The 16833-nt window shown below is 38.4% G+C and overlaps 1 protein-coding gene across 4 annotated transcripts in view; it reads left to right on the forward strand.

Moving 5' to 3' along the window:
• The window catches only part of CNST (consortin, connexin sorting protein), a 62147-nt gene that overhangs the window by 21792 nt on the left and 23522 nt on the right, over window positions 1-16833 (forward strand). For all 4 annotated transcript variants that reach the window (XM_064445823.1, XM_064445821.1, XM_064445822.1 and 1 more), the window contains 6 exons: window positions 2600-2805; window positions 10095-10125; window positions 12695-12781; window positions 13255-13369; window positions 14992-15013; window positions 15191-15287. In XM_064445823.1, the coding sequence (XP_064301893.1) occupies window positions 2600-2805; window positions 10095-10125; window positions 12695-12781; window positions 13255-13369; window positions 14992-15013; window positions 15191-15287 (558 nt within the window). The remainder of the gene's footprint in view (window positions 1-2599; window positions 2806-10094; window positions 10126-12694; window positions 12782-13254; window positions 13370-14991; window positions 15014-15190; window positions 15288-16833) is intronic.

Raw genomic sequence — 16833 nt, forward strand, 5'->3', positions numbered from 1 at the left:
CCCAACTCCTTGTGCACCCCCAGACACTCACTGGTGGGGTGGGGTGAGAAGCAGAAAAGGCCTTGACTCTGTGTAAGCCCTGCTCAGCTGTAACAAAAACATCCCATTATTATCAACACTCTTTTTAGCAGAAATCCGAAACATAGCCACACTCAAGCTGTTTATTGAACATATATAAAATTATACATGATCCTTTTTATGAAGAAAATTAACTCTATCCCAGCTAAAACCAGCACACATTACTAAGTGTTACTGCCTCAAGAAAAGTTCTTGGTTATAGTGCTACTAAGGCACAAATGCTGTCTTGCGTTTAAAACAGAACAAGGTAGAATTAACTTGAATGGCTCTAAGGCCTTGCTTCAAAATCAGGGGAGTAATCTGAGGGCTGAATTTGATTCCAAGTGAGTTGACAGCTCAACTCTATGTAGGAATAATATGCAGTTTATAAACTGTTAGCAACAGTACCACAATAACGTTAAAATGAAGATTTTTTTCATTACAGTTGCTATTGAGCATGTTTCAGTCAAGGTTCATGTTTTGATATGACAGGTGATTATTTACTGCTTAATTATGTGCAGTTTGAAGTGATTTTTTTGTTTGGTTGGTTTGTGTTGTGTTTTTATTCTGAGAGAAAAGGTTTGATAGAACATGTGGACCCTCTTTTCTGGTTTCATGATCATATGCTGAGCAGAAAGCTATATTTTTAAAGGCAGCCTTAATTCCACGTCTGAAAGTACTTTCTGGTTTGTATCTTGCATCCAGTTATGTCTCTTGTTGCTTTTGACCCAGAGTAAGTCCAAATAAATACTGGAAAAGCAGACACATGCATTAACAGAGAAAAAGCAATACACCCACATTGGTGTATTGTTTGGTACACCCATGTTTTGCGTAGCAGAAAGCCCCGTGAAAATAGCCACCCACAGATATTATTAGTGTTTCTGTCATGGATAGTTTACTTAACAAAGAGTTTAAAATAACAAAAAATAGAATGGTGGAGCCTTCAGTGGACGAGCTAATGCCTTCCTTAAGCCCTAAATCAGCGTTTCAATTACAATGAACACAAGGGGGTCTGAAATATGCTGAATGCCCATGCTGAAGAAACAGTCAAAGTGTGATGGTAATTTGAAATGGTGTCCCCACATGAGTTTCAGAAAATGGGTGTAGCTGGGGAAGAATAACATACTCATCTTAACTTGAGTTTATGAAAGTATATTGTGCACATTTCAGTGGCCAAATTCACTAAATTGTTTAAAAAATCTGAGATTTTTTGTTTTGAAGTTCAGTCCTTTGTAAATATATCAAATTCAATGTTGGTTTATGGAAAAAAAATTGTTCATTAATTGGTGGAATAAGCTGTAGTTTTCTGGTTACTCCTAAGACTGTGTGTTATAGGAAGCCATCATTTATTGCCTTTATTCTCTGATCTTTGTGAATAACTGCTCCAGTCTGTGTATGGGTAGTTGATTTCTCCCTCTACTACTGCCTGCTCTACACTTCTTCCTTAATCTCATTTAACATTTCCCAATAACTATCATATTGATGATCAGCAATGTACTACAAATATTTCACTTCTAACAATAAAATGTGTGATTTGCATCTGAAAGTTTTTCCTGCAATATTTTTGTACTGTTATGCTTTACATTATCCTTCATATATGTTCCCAGTCCTCCATCTGCATGTCTGACTTTTTTGTCTTATATAAAATTGGAGACAGGCAACAGTGGGCTGCTAGGGAACGTACCATGCAAAACCTAGTTTTCTGAAGCAAGAAGTTCTGGAGGCTAAATTCTTGTTACCAACGTAGATCACCACTACTGGCTCATTCCCTGGACTCTCAAATGAACTATCCAACTATCTAGTGGGGTCTTCCCTTTCACTCAGCAGGACAGCCTCCCTGAATGTTTGTCCCCCACGATAGAATCCCACACTGTCATCATCTGCTCCTTTCTGTCCTTTAAGATCCTGTAATCACTGTGAGGAGCCACTGTGTTATCTGAAGAACAGATTGAATTGTCTGTCCGTCCTTCCTTCCTTCCTTCCCCGGGATCTCTCCCTGTACAAGATATTTGGCAGGAGTGAAAAGACAAACCAATAACCTCATTCACACTCTCCTTGCCTACCTTCTTTTTGCTCTTTTTGAGCAAAACTGTGCTGCAGACAACCCTGCTTTCTGTCTCTGCTGTGTTCAATTCAGTCTTAACATGCAAGTTTGTCCACTTGGATCTAAGTATTGATTATTTTAGCTGAAACTGTAACACCAGTCACAACATATTTTATTTTATGTCATCCTGGTCTCTTATTAATAACTCTGTAGAACAGTTTACGCTGGGTGTGTTTTTTTGCTCCAAGTTAAAGTCAGGTCCCAGTTAGAAGTGTTCAAAAATACCTAATGTATGTAACTGTGGTTTTTTTAGGTAGGTGAGCTGACACTGAGACAGACCTAACACAGCTGATTTTGACAAGACCAGTATTTTATTTACTTGCAGGGATGTTATTTAAGATAGTAGGTTTTTATTCATAGCTTTTATATTGAAATTTCCTGAAAAAGCAACTTGATGTATTTTTTGAATCCTAACCTGAGTACTTGTTCTTTTTAAAGGAGTTCCTACAGTGGGAACCACAGCAATCAAGGAGGAAAATACTCTTATTACAGATACAGACTCTGTGCATGCTGAAGGTGCTGTTGAACCAAATGAAAACTTTCACCAAAAAGAACAAAAGCAAACATTGCAGTCTCTTTTCTCTTTGCTCCGTGAAGAGGTTGAGCAGATGGATTCAAAGATACTGCCCCTGTGTCTCCACCAGGTACTTCCTATGATTCTGGGGTGTTCCACACAATTTTGTTTTTATTTGAAACCTTTATTCATTAGGAAAAATGCATTAATTCAACATATGCCAATATTCATATCTGGACAGGGTATTTTGATGTATAACAGGTGGTGAAGACAAACATCTCCTCTAAGGTCTTCCAACACTTTAAATTATGAATTGTATATGAAAGTATATCATGCAGTTAAAGGAAACTCTTAAGGATGGGTTTTCTAATTCCCCAAATGATGATGTTCTAGTTTGGCACGAAGATTTAGGAAAATCACTCTTCAACATACCTTCAGTATGGTTTGTAAGACACTGGTATAGATACAAGACAGCTGATGTCTATATAACATTTTAAATCTGGAATTATTTTTACTGTTGCAGACTTCTTTCTAGCATGAATTTCGTGCATAAATGCTAAGGCTTGTGTCTTTTCAGTATATACTTTTTTATAGCACAGTTGACACACCTTCAAGATCAAAAGAAATACTGTGTGATTTGTAAAGCAATCTTTTTTACTAACTGGGCAGTACATTTTTCTTTCTGGAGATTATGATGCAAAATGACTATGTTGATAGGACTTGACGCAGTATTAATTTATAGTTTAGTTGTGTCAGACTAACAGTGGAGTAGAAGACTTTTTGTTTGGCTGTAGTGTCTAATACGGGCTATATATATAGATACTATACAGTGTCTGATTTGACTTTCCTTTATCTTTACTATGGAAAATTGGATGATTGTGATATTTTAAGCTTCTAAACTGTGATGAAACTCCTGCATTTGTATTCTCTTTCATACAAATAAGCAATTATATTTGAGAAAGATGTTTCTCCTTAGTGTTGCAAATTGTAGATAATTAACATTTGACATAGAATTTTACATTATTTTACACTATATTATATATTATATTATATTATATATATTATATTATATTATTTACATTATAAATCTGTGTTTGAGTGAAGATATTTGATATCATTCCTTGATTTATTTGAAACTTAGCATTAGGGTTAACTATTTGTACTTTTAGCCTTGTCGAATTTGGTGGTCGTGCATAGGTCAGTACAAAGGTCTGTTTGGGGAAACAACTCACTCAGGGCAAAAACTTCAAAACGCTTTACAAACATTAAGGAATGTCATTGAACATGATGGAGGTGAAATCTGCTTGCTGCTTTTTAGATGAGGAAGCCAAACCCTAAGTGTAACAACCTTTCGAAAGTCATGCAAGAACTGTGACAGTACTGAGAACAGAATCTGTGTTTCCAGATTCTACCACATAATCAAACACCATCTCTTTTTTCCTAAGAAATATCAAACATTTTGAATGGAGTGTTTCAAAGAAAGCTGACAGAACTTACAAGGATCATAACACACTCTTTAATATGGGGAAAAACATAAAGGATTTTAAAGATAGCATTCATGTTTTCATGTAAAGTGAGTCTATTAAGAATTTTTTTTCCTTTTCCAGTGAATTAACCTGTCATTTTCAGTCTTTTTTTCAGATTGCTAATGCAACCTGCCAGTAACTTTCTTTTCTGCCAAGTCTAGCAAATTAAGATTTGAGTCTAGACTCAAAAAACAAGACTCAGTCCTGAGTTAGGAAAGCTAACCTGATTTAGGAAAACTCACCTGATAAACACATGGCTCGGAGTCAGGGGAATTGGGTTTTTTTCTGTATTTTGGATATAATAATTTCCAAACTGTTGTATTTTGGGTATTAATATTGATAAATTTTGGAATTTTTTGGTTTTCTGATCACGGGGAGGTTTGCTCGGCACTTAGACTGCTGGCGGCAGATGGAGTTCACCTGTCTCAAAGGGGGAAAAGGATTCTTGCCAGTGAGTTGGTGGGGCTCATTGAGAGGGCTTTAAACTAGGTTCAGAGGGAAAAGGGGGTATAGCCAGGCCCACTAGAGAGGAGCCTGGGGGTCACGTGCCAGGGTTGGGGGTGAAATCAAGAGCCCAGCTCAAGTGTATCTACACCAATGCACACAGCATGGACAACAAACAGAGGAGCTGGAAGCCATTGTGCAGTGGGACAGCTATGACTTTGTTGCCACCACAGAGACATGGTGGGATGACTCTAATGACTGGAGTGCTGCGATGGATCGCTATAAGCTCTTCAGAAGGTACAGGCAAGGAGGGAGAGGTGGTGGGGTGGCCCTTTATATTAGGGAGTGTTTCAATTGCATAGAGCTTAGCAATTGTGATGATAAGGTCAAGTGCTTATGTGTAAGGATGAGGGGGAAGGCCAACAAGGCAGATATGCTGCTGGAAGTCTGTTATAGACCACCCAACCAGGATGAAGAGGTAGATGAAGCATTCTACAAACAGCTGGCAGAAGTCTCACAGTCAGTAGTGGGAGACTTCAGCTTACTGGATGTCTGCTGGAAATACAACACAGCAGAGAATAAACAGCCTAGAAGGTTCCTAGAGTGTGTGGAAGATAAATTCCTGACACAGGTGGTAAGCAAGCCTGCCAGGGGAGGTGCCCACTTGACCTGCTGTTTACAAACAGAGAAGGACTGGTGGGAGATGTGGTGGTCAGAGGCTGTCTTGGGCTTAGCAACCGTGGTATGACAAAGTTCTTGATTCTCAGCGAAGTGAGGCGGGGGGGTCAGCAAAACCACTACCATAGATTTCTGGAGGGCAGACTTTGGCCTGTTCAGGGCACTGGCTGGGAGAGTCCCTTTGAAAGAAGTCCTGAATGGCAAAGGAGTCCAGGAGGGCTGGGCACTCTTCAAGAAGGAACTCTTAAAGGCGCAAGAGCAGGCTGTCCTCAAGTGCCACAAGACAAACCAGCAGGGAAGACAACTGGCGTGGCTGAACAGGGAGCTTCTGCTGACACTCAGGAAAAAAAGGAGAGTTTACCACATTTGGAAGAAGGGGCAGGCAGATCAAGAAGAGTACAGGGTTCTCGCTGGGTCAAGTGGAGAGAAAATTAGAAAAGCAAAAGCCCAGCTAGAACTCAGTCTATGGAGCGGTTCATCTTGAACGTGCTCACTAGGCATGTGCAGGACAACCAGGGGATCAGGCCCAGTCAGCATGGCTTCATGAAAGGCAGGTCCTGCCCAACCAACCTAATCTCCTTCTAGGACAGGGTGACCCGCCTAGTGGATGAGGGAAAGGCTGTGGGTGTTGTCTACCTGGACTTTAGCAAAGCCTTTGACACTGTCTCCCACAGCATCAACCTAGAGAAGCTGGTGGCTCATGGCTTGGACAGGTGTACTCTTCGCTGGGTAAAAAACTGGCTGGACGGCCAAGCCCAGAGAGCTGTGGCAAACAGAGCAAAATCCAGCTGGTGACCAGACACAAGTGGTGTTCACCAGGGCTCAGTATTGGGGCCAGTCTTCTTCAATATCTTTATCAGTGATCCCAACAGAAGATCGAGTGCGCCCTCAGTAAGTTTGTAGATGACTCCAAGTTGGGCGTGAATGTCAATCTGCTCGAGGGTCGGAAGGCTCTGCAGAGGGATCTGGACAGGCTGGATCGCTGGGCTAAGGCCAATCAGGTGAGGTTTAACAAGGCCAAGTGCCGGGTCCTGCCCTTGGGTCACAACAACCCTATGCAACGCTACAGGCTGGGGTAAGAATGGCTGGAAAGCTGCCCAGAGGAGAAGGACCTGGGGGTGTTGGTCGAGAGCTGGCTAACTACAAGCTGGCAGAGTGCCCGGGTGGCCAAGAAGGCCAACAGCATCCTGGCTTGTATCAGGAATAGCGTGGCCAGCAGGAGCAGGGAAGTGATCGTGCCCCTGTACTCGGCACTGGTGAGGCCGCACCTTGAATACTGTGTTCAGTTTTGGGCCACTCAGTACAAGAAGGACATTGAGGTGCTGGAGCATGTCCAGAGAACGGCAACAAAGCTGGTGAAGGGTCTGAAGTCTTCTGACACTGAAGTCTGAGAAGCAGCTGAGGGAGCTGGGGTTGTTTAGCCTGAGGGGAGACCTTATCACTCTCTACAACTACCTGAAAGGAGATTGTAGCAAGGTGGGTGTTGGTCTCTTCTCCCAAATCACTAGCAACAGGACAAGAGGAAATGGCCTGGAGTTGTACAGGGGGAGGTTTAGACTGGGTATTAGGAAAAATTTCTTTATTGAAAGACTGCTCAGGCACTGGAACAGGCTGCCCAGAGAGGTGGTGGAGTCACCATCCCTGGAGGTGTTTGAAAAACATGTAGATGTGGCCCTTCAGGACATGGTTTAGGAGGCATGGTAATGTTGGGTTGATGGTTGGACTTGATGACCTTAGATGTCTTTCCCAACATTAATGATTCTATGATTCTAAAAACTCTTCTATCACATTCTTTTTTTATTCTGTGTGGCAAAATTCAATGTAAAATAAAGAGCTGTGTCAGATGTTCTGGAGTATTAACAATCCATGTTGTTAGTGGGAAGCTTGTATTAAATATTTAAAGGCTTTGGGATATTAGGAGCCGTTCTAACGGTTAACTTTCACTTAATAGGATGTAATTTTTTTCCTGTCTTGAATGAGATTCATGCGGTTTGTTTAGCATTTGTTACAGAATCTAACTACTTTTATATAAAACATAGATACAGAGCTTTGGCAGCTCTAGAAATTCTTAAGAGACTACTGTGGGTAGCAGACAAAATGCACAAATAAAGAACCTTAGAAGTCACTTACCAATTCTCTTTTGGAGGTAGTGGGCTCAGAATGGTCTAGTGGTTAGTAATAAAGCTGAGAGCCAGGAATACGTCACTTGTAATCTAGAATCCTCTATCAAGTTGGTGTCTTTTTTGAGCAATCGTCTTTAGGCTTTTACAAAGGTGCCCACTTGTTAAAACCTTCAAATTATGGGTGCCTAAATTGATGTGCCCTAAAGATTTTGAGACTGAATGTTTGTGTGCTGCCACAGAAGTCACTGGAGTATCAGCTATGAGGGGTCTCAACCTGAATGTTCAGATATCATGGTACCTGCAATTACTGGACACATTTTGCAAGCATGGCCCTTCCACACCATGCGTGGCAAATAGGAAGACTGCTGTCCCTGAAGACTGATTAGTTAATGCTTGTAAAGGTCACTGATACTGTATAGTTCTGTGGAGCAAAATATTTTTACTTCTGAGGTTTATATTTTTTGTATTTCACTGCATTTACAAACAAAGCTATCAGTATCCTCAGCTTTATAAGAAAGCATGCCCATTTTTCTAGTAAGCAAAAATAAGTTGTTGTTGTTGCAAATCTCAAAGAATATTTGTCTACAGGGAGGAATTGGAAGAAAAATGTTTCGGTTACCAGGTTAGGTTTTTTATACAATGTTACACCTTTTCTGGGTATCAGCTGTATCTCTTCTATAATGCTCCCCACCACCACTTAGAGGCAAAGTGAAATTCTGATTCTGATTAGAAACATGCTAATTTTCTGGCTGTCTTTGGATACTTACTTTCTCCAAGATGGTTTCATGGACTCTACTACAATGGTGTCTGTCCTTTTAGTCCAAGAAATAATCCTTTTGGCCAGTTCTGATGGGGAGAAAAAAAACCCAGAAAGACTCAAACAAAAAAACTGATACCTTTACTTGATTAACAGAAAGAGTACTTTTTCTAACTGGCATCTCAACTTTTCTTCTGGAAGTTCTGCCACTTCCATGCTTGTAATTTTAGCTTTGAAATAGCTGGTTGAAAGTAAAATCATTACTAGGAAGAGGGTAGTAAATATGTTTCAGTAGTCTGCAATTAAAATATATGGCTTTGATATACCAATAACTTGGTATAACAGAACATAAGAGAAAATTACGTTTTCATGCCCATGTTCTTGGTTTATATACAGTTTCTCAGTGTATAAACCCTTGGTGAGCATGCATTTACTTTTCCTTTTTGCAGTGATCTGTTAAAGATAGGCGTTATAAAATTACCCAACCAAGGTGAAGTTGTTTTTTAAGATGTTGCAGCTAGACATCTTGAATGCTTAGGCATAGAGATCCCTCGTTCAATTCTAAACCATTGTCTAAGATAGATAGCAGCTGTTAGAGCAGCATTTAATGTCGGCTTACACATTTTGTTAAGCTAGAAGTGCTGGAGATGGACTTAGGTGTTCGAGTATTTTATATGTAGTCTGTCTTATGTTTGATTTTCCTTGTCCTCAGTAATTGCTTTGGAGTGACTTTTGTTCTGTGTATTAAACCTCCTTAGTACTTTGAACTCTAATTGTAACAGGGAAAGTTTGCTTATTTCTTGTGTCAACTCCCTGGTATTTCTTTGTTTCGACATACCTGTATTAACTCAACATCCGTCTAAGAGAGCAAGTCTTGAAGAACTGTTGTGATTTTTAGGGTTTTTTTTCAATGGTTATCTTTGGCAGAGCTGTCTTGTTATGAATCCAATTTAATTGTTCTGTGATAGAAATGTCCGCCTAAGGAGGAAAAGCCGCAGATTTGTTCCATGTCATAACAACTACAGTGCAAATCAAAGAACTGCCATCTGGCTTAACTTCATGACTTGCTCTATTGTTGAAGAGCTTCAGATATCAAAATGTTAGGCTTAGTGAACACACGTGAGGCAGAGGTTTCTTTAAATCTCTTTAACACAGCAGAGCAGCTTCAGGAAAGGAAGTGGAGAAGGCTACTGTAATGGTGTCGTCTGGCTTCTGCGGGTGGACTAGGAGTAATACAGAAAAAGTTAAGAACTTGAGTCCTTTTATGTTTATCTCATGAATTTTAAATATTTGTACTGTAAATATTTCAAATTCTATGTATTTTAAATATCTGTTTTAATTTTTTATTGTAAATAGAATATAAACAGGAAAGTCGTTGGTATATCTCTGATGCTGTGATGGGTGATAGTGTCTTTTATCCATCCAAATATTGTTCTTCTGACATCAGTCAGGAAATCTCTACTTCTCCATTTTATCAGATTGCACTGTCATGCTCAGGAGAGCTCAGCAATAACCTTAATTTGGTCAAACATAAGAAAACAATGGTCAGTAACAGAATTCCAACTCTTCAACTCGTAATAGTAAACTTTCTAATATGTTAATTTAAAAAGTTTCTGAAATAATTTTTTGTTGTAACAAGGTAAAGCCAACTAACATTTGGGCAAATCCATTTGTGTGAGAGGACTTAATATTTCTTTGTTGTTTGATATTCTTTTTAAACATCTTTCTGAGAATAAAAATACATGTATATAGTGTGAACGTTCATATTTTACCAAAATAAATATGATCCTGCAAAACAGATGTTTAAAGCTATGATAAAATGTTCATAGTATATCCTTACCACTCTCGTGAAAATTATAGAATCCTGATTTTTTTTTTATTACTTTTGCAGATAGCTGAGACCTATTTTCAAGAGGAGGAATGTATCCTTTTACTTATAGAAATTGTTACGTGATATTAAAATAACCTGGCATGACAACACATAAAAGACAAATGCCTTACCATTGACTCACATGTTGTGGGTCAGGGTTAGAAAGAAGTGAACAGCCGTAATTTACCCGTGAGTGAATGCTAACATATTGCGTAAGTCCTTAATCAGAGAGCCAGAGTATGAGTTAAGTAATAAATCCCCTTCCAAAAGCTGTACTGATACAATCATTAGCAGTTGTGCACAAACAAGGAAGTAAGAAAATATTTTCTCTTTTTATAGAATAAGTTCTGTTCAAAGTATTAGTAACTGGGAATATGTCCAATCTAGATATGGTATGGATCCTATTATATCAAACAGGGCACTGTTATGCTAAGAACAAAGTTAACTCAACAGTTGATTAGAATATGTACTACAAGTGTCTAGGTTAGAATAAAAATACCAAACACACTGAGCTAAGGGAGATCAGCAACCTGCAAACAGTAGCAACATGTTGTTTGGCAAATGCTAATTAGTCAAAATTGTATCAAGTTAGTTTGAGAAACTGTCATAGGAAAATACGGGTAATTGCTCCTGGGAACATCTAGTTCAATGGTCCAGTTTATTTTGATTTGTTCCTAGATAATACAAGTAAGTTTGGTCAAAAAGTTACAATAGCTGAAGTGCTGCTAATTACTCTGATATATTTCAGTAACTGTGGGAGAGAGTAAGCATATTAAACCTTAAAGTGAAATTACATTTTTAGAAAAGGTGGACTGGGTTTTCCTCTGTTTACTTTTAAGGGAAAATGATCAGACTCTAAAAAGGAGAAGCAAGAGTGGTAAGCCCTTAAGGTATAGGTATATGTGATTCACTATGATGCATCATAAATTACAGAACCTGTGCGTACAGATTATTTCTTTATTATGTAATATGTTAGAAATAAAATACAGCAAATAGGCAATTATAATCATTAAATAACAAAGCATAAGAAACCTGGAAATGTATCACTGAAACGTAGCCCAATTATGTTAGCCTGTAGTACACAACCAGAGGAATAACTGTTGCAATATTATAAAAGAAATATATAAAATAAAATACCCATCACTGTCTTAGAAGACTGTAGATGACTGTCTTGGTCATCCTAATTCAAAAGCATCCATCAGAAAATCCGGAGTACGCAACACATATTAAAGGCATGGAAAAAATCAGTAGTAAATTATGGCTCTGTAGGGGGAAATACAGTAAATTTAGGATGCATTCAACAGTATGATAGAAAGACAGTTTCTCTTTCATAGAGGTTGCTTTAATCGAAAGGCACTGTATTTAAAGCTGATCAAAGGAAATATTTTTAATGTAACATACACCTGATGTGTGGAATTCAACACCACTATATAATACATATTTATGAAGGATATCTCCTCTGTACTTGCAACCATCAGTTTCCTGAGGTTAATAAAGGACTTACTTGATCATGTTGCACTGTATTAATTATCCATGGCAGGCATTTTAATTCATCCAGTGTAGAACTTCATATTAACAATAATTCAGGGTTTGTTGCTGTGATCCTTAAGGCTATCTCTTTGATCTCTAATTCTGTTTCTAATAACAGATTTCTTGAAGGCAGGGAATATTCTTTCCATTAATATTGTTGATCATAAGCCATGTTTATGTATATGTTGCATGAGGCTAACAAGAATAACAAGTACTGGTTGTGTTTCTGTAATAATTACACCAATATTTTAATTAGCATGAATAATGGAAAATATTTCTATGTTTCGAAGAACCTCATTCACTGTACTTTTATCCTCGTTGTACTGTAGAATTAAATTTCAAATAGCCGGCAAAACATGACTTTAAACAGAACAGCTAACAACTTGGGCTTGATGGAACTAGACTTATCCCGACTGTTACAAGATATGTAACTATCAGTGTACCTTTGTGGATATATTGATAACCCTAAGGGAAGGGAAAGAGTTCTTCTTATAGAAGAATAGTAAGCAGAATCTTCAGAAAGAAGACAAAAGGTGAACTCAGGTGTCAAATAGTGTTGTATACAATGGTTGAAAAGGAGGAGGTATTTTTTTTAAAGTTTTGAGTTGGGGAAATTTTTTAAATACTGTCTCCAGCTGGTCAGTAGAAAGGAGCCATATTTTCAGTTAGTTACGGTTATTGGCATATAATTTATTTCTTGAGAGATACATGCTGGTATTTGTATAATTGTTTGGCTTTTCATTTCGCAGAGAATTCATTTTCTGATAAGAGTTGTCAGCATAATAACATTTTGCTCATTTCTTTTCTAGGAAAACTTTTGTTGGACTTAAGATGTGTGGGAAGAGGTAACTGCTTCAAGGAACAGGATGTTTGGTTTTGGAACTTTTCTCACTTTAATTCTTACTTGCTGTTTTCATGTCTGCTATTAGTTTTTCCTTGCACAGAAATCGGGATGCTAGCCATTATTCGTTTTGATTCAGTCATGTCAAATTTCAGGTACATAATGACTGCCATTTCAAATATGGTGCCAGATATAAATAAATAGGTAAATGTCCATATATGTGTGCATTTTTCTTTAACCTTACATTCAGATGAGAAGGCAATGAAGTTCATTCAGCTTGAACGACTGTATCATGAGCAGCTGCTTGCAAATCTTTCTTCCATACAGGAGCAGTGGGGTGAGTGCAGGCTAAACTAATACAGTAGAAGAAAGAATTACTTTGTTTTGCATTTCTAATAATAGAGTATACATTTTGCTAGCTTAAAAATACTACATAGCAAAAGCAGCATTTGTATCAGGATTTCTCTGAGCTTGTTATGAGAAGAGTATTCCTGCTTTAGATTTCTTCTCACACATTTAATGAAAAAGGTGCAAATAGTTTTGTCACTCTTTAGTCTATTAATTGAGACTTTGATTGATCCAAGTTGTTTTGAGCTTATTTTTGGTTGAGGGTTGGTGAATCTGATGTGATGAGAATAAAGTGTGTTCTGAAAAAATACAATGCCTTTTTGCATAGTCTGAAACAAGATTGTAGAGCATACATGGAAGAGTTGTCAATATTTCTCCATTAATTAATTTCATGTATGTTTTATATTAAGTAAATATTACTTCTATAATACTTTGGGTAAAAAATATTTTCATTTAATTTAGAAAGAAAATGGAAAACAGCAGTTCCTAGTCCAGTTACAACACTGAGGAATTCAGCTAAAGAACTGAGTGGTGAAGAGCTGGAAAAGCTTACTAGAGTTTGCTCTTCACATCAACAGTAAGTATAAGAAAAGACTATTACTTTTCTAGTACTAACATTTGTACCAATACTTTTGTATTGGCTTAGTCAGTCTGGACATAACAAAAGCCAGAATGTTCCTGTTGTTCATAGAGACTATAATTTGGCTTCCAGCTGTTTTCCTTCTGGGTGACCATACAGAAGTTAAAAAACACTCAGGCTGACTGCCAGAACCCAGGCAGGGATTGTTTATTTAGAGTCTGAATGCGTTTGGGAGGGAGCCCCTGGAAAGCGCCCTCCTGCATTTCCGTAGGAGGAGGAGGCAGCTTTAGCACCATAGCTGCCTGTTTACACCCACAGGCTACTGCTACCAAGAGGTTGCACTCAGAGTGCCTGCAGGGTTCCTCAGCCTACATTTCCTTGCAAGCGCACAGAAAGATTAAGATGCAAGTCTATTGCAATTTATATGCTGCAGCTAGCAGCACCTCCCTATTGTCACCTTGGTTGTCGTCTTGTTGAGAATAACCTTGCTTTCTCCTAATTCTTCCATGCAGCCTCACTTCAAAATACAAAATTTCAGTTATGTAACATCATTCCCGGTTCTGAGAAACCCTGTAGTTTGATAAAAACTAAGGCTTGTATTCATTTGCCATGGTTAGTTCTCTGTATTTAATATTGACTCTTCCAGACTCTCTAGACAAAAGCCTGTTTGCTTTTATTGTTTCATATATTTTTTTCCTAAGCTTTAATCTCAATTTGTTTTGTAATTAAAATTATACTTTAGTTTTTAATGAATAATGTGCAGGTCTCAGAAAATGTGAGCATTTTGCTTTTGTAACTGAAAGTAATGTAACTTTTTCTGATAGTCAAGGTCTTCAGCTACATACTGGTGATGCTTGTTCTTTAAAAATAATTTTGACGTTTTAGTGGTAAAATTTAAAAGTCAATGCAACTTTTAAAAGTTTTTGTTAGAGAGTATGAACATAAGTACTTTTCCCTCTTGTCTCTCCAACTTTTTTTTTCAGTAGCTTTAAACAAAATGCTCAACATTTTCTCTTCATAGCTGTAGGAAAGGCTGTGAGACAGACTGTGCACAATAAAACACATTGTGCATTAATCTCTGCGTGGTTTGCGAAGTCCACGCTGACTGTTTGCTGTGCTGACTCACCTGTGAATCCCAGTGGAATCAATGGGAGCTGCTGCATCTTGCAGTGCCCAGAAAACATGTCGCAGCGTAAACTGTCTGTGGAGAGTGAAATATGTTTTGTGGGGGTTTTTCCATTCCTCAGTCTCTGTTATAGTAATCAGTATTTTTCATACTAGTAGATACTGAGTCCTTACATGATTTTTAAAGTTGGTAAAGTTCCTTCTGAGCATAAATTTTTACAGGAATTTAGATCACGTGATACATTGCAGTAAATTTTCTTTTGACTGCTTTCTCAATTAGGTGGAGCAATGTTTGGGCTAATTGGTCTTCTGATGATATTCACGTACGGTGCAGATCTGTGCTTGAAAGTATGCTAGTATGTTGACACTGTTTCAATGTAAGAAACGTTCTGTGCTAATATTAGAGCAGAGCAAAGGCTTATAAGATTTCAATGACATTTGTTACAAAGAATGTTGCTACTAAATTGTTTAATTTTTTTTCTTTATTGCTGCAGGCCACAGGCATCCAAAAATAAGGTAAGCAGCTGTTTAATTGAATTCTGCTTTGTCAAAGATTGCTAATAAATATATTTTAAATATTATTAGATAGAATCTTTCCAGTTTAGTATGGAAACTGAAGTTTGGATGTCTCAAAAAGTCAGTGTGTTCCTGTTTAATTTCAAAAATTTCAGGAAATATTATCATCTTTTACAGCTAGTAGCTGCAGAAAAGAAATGGGAAAGTGGTTGTTTGCTTCAGTTAATGGAATCAAAAAATTTAAAGGAAAGAGGCGCTGCTGCTTTTAAATCAGGTATGTGTGTTATGACATAAAACAAACATGAAAACATGTTTGTTTTAAATATTATATTGTAATGACTTATTCTTGTAAATACTATGAAGCTATTTCACTTGAAGCTACAGCATTTGTTGGATTCCCACATATTCATCTCTTTGTGCAAATTTAAATTTTTTCACAACTGCACAATGGATGTACTGTGCAATTTTAATTAGTCATTGATATTCAGAATTGTAATTCAAGTAATTCTAGCCTCCATCAGAATAATGTATTTTACATGTGCATGCATTTATAGCAGCCTACATAAGCTACAAAACTGTGTAAAACTAGAGATAAGTTACATAATTTGTATGTATAAAATATAAGATAAACAATCTGATGACAGATATTTGAGTTGTGGCAATTCAGTATAGTTAACGGTATTAATAATTATTTTAAATTACATGTGATATACTGATTTTGAGACACATTTTTCTGTAACAGCACAGGAAACCAGGATCCTTGGTGAGGCGGGTCTTGAAGAGAAAAACATACTTCAGTTAATTTTTTTCGAACACACTTATGTCTTCTTCAGTTTCCTCCTCCCGCCTTGGGGCTGTGGTCACTCTGTTTGAGTGATTTGTTAGAATCATTGGGTTCTTGTGAAACATTTGCAAATTAATGAATTGTTAAAATGGAAACAGAGGGGGGAAAGTGCATTGGTAGGCTACCAGGCTGTGCTTTATTTCTCCTCTCTTTGAGCAAAAAGTTTGGTGGTGGGGTTTTTTTTGTTTGTTTGTTTTTGTTCTTTTTTTCCCCCAAGTTCCAGTTGCCAAAATTGGCCTAAACTGAGTACCTCTCCTCAAAACCAGCAAGAATTTCTCACAAGATGAGGGTTTTAGAGGAAAAGAAGGTTATCGGAAGTAGTCAACAAGGATTCACCAAGGGAAGATCATGCTTGAGCAGCCTGAAAGCCTTCTATGATGGCATGACTGGCTGGGTCGACAAAGGGAGAGCAGTGGAAGTTGTCTATCTTGACTTCAGTAAGGCATTCGACACTGTCTGCCATAGCATCCTCACAGGCAAGCTAAGGAAGTGTGGGTTGGATGAGTGGACAGTGAGGTGGCCAGAGACCTGGCTCAACAACAGAGCTCAGAGGGTCGTGATCAACGGGGCAGAGTCTGGATGGAGGCCTGTCACTAGTGGTGTTCCCCAGGGGTCTGTGCTGGGTGCAGTCCTGTTCAACATATTCATCAATGACCTGGATGATGGGATAGAGCGTAACCTCAGCAAGTTCGCTGGTGATACCAAGCTGGGAGGGGTGGCTGATACACCAGAAGGCTGGGCTGCCATCCAGCGAGAGCTGGACAGGCTGGAGAGCTGCGCCCAGGGGAACCTTATGAAATTCAACAAGAGCAAGTGCAAGGTCCTGCCCCTGGGGAGGAACAACCCCATGCACCAGTACAGGCCGGGGGCTGACCTACTGGAAAGCAGCTCTGTTGAAAAGGATCTGGGAGTGCTGGTGGACAGCAAGGTGACCCTGAGCCAGCAATGTGCCCTTGTGGCCAAAAAGGCCAACAAT

This window comes from Phalacrocorax carbo, chromosome 3 (assembly GCF_963921805.1).
Source record: "Phalacrocorax carbo chromosome 3, bPhaCar2.1, whole genome shotgun sequence".
Taxonomy (NCBI): Eukaryota; Metazoa; Chordata; class Aves; order Suliformes; family Phalacrocoracidae; genus Phalacrocorax; species Phalacrocorax carbo.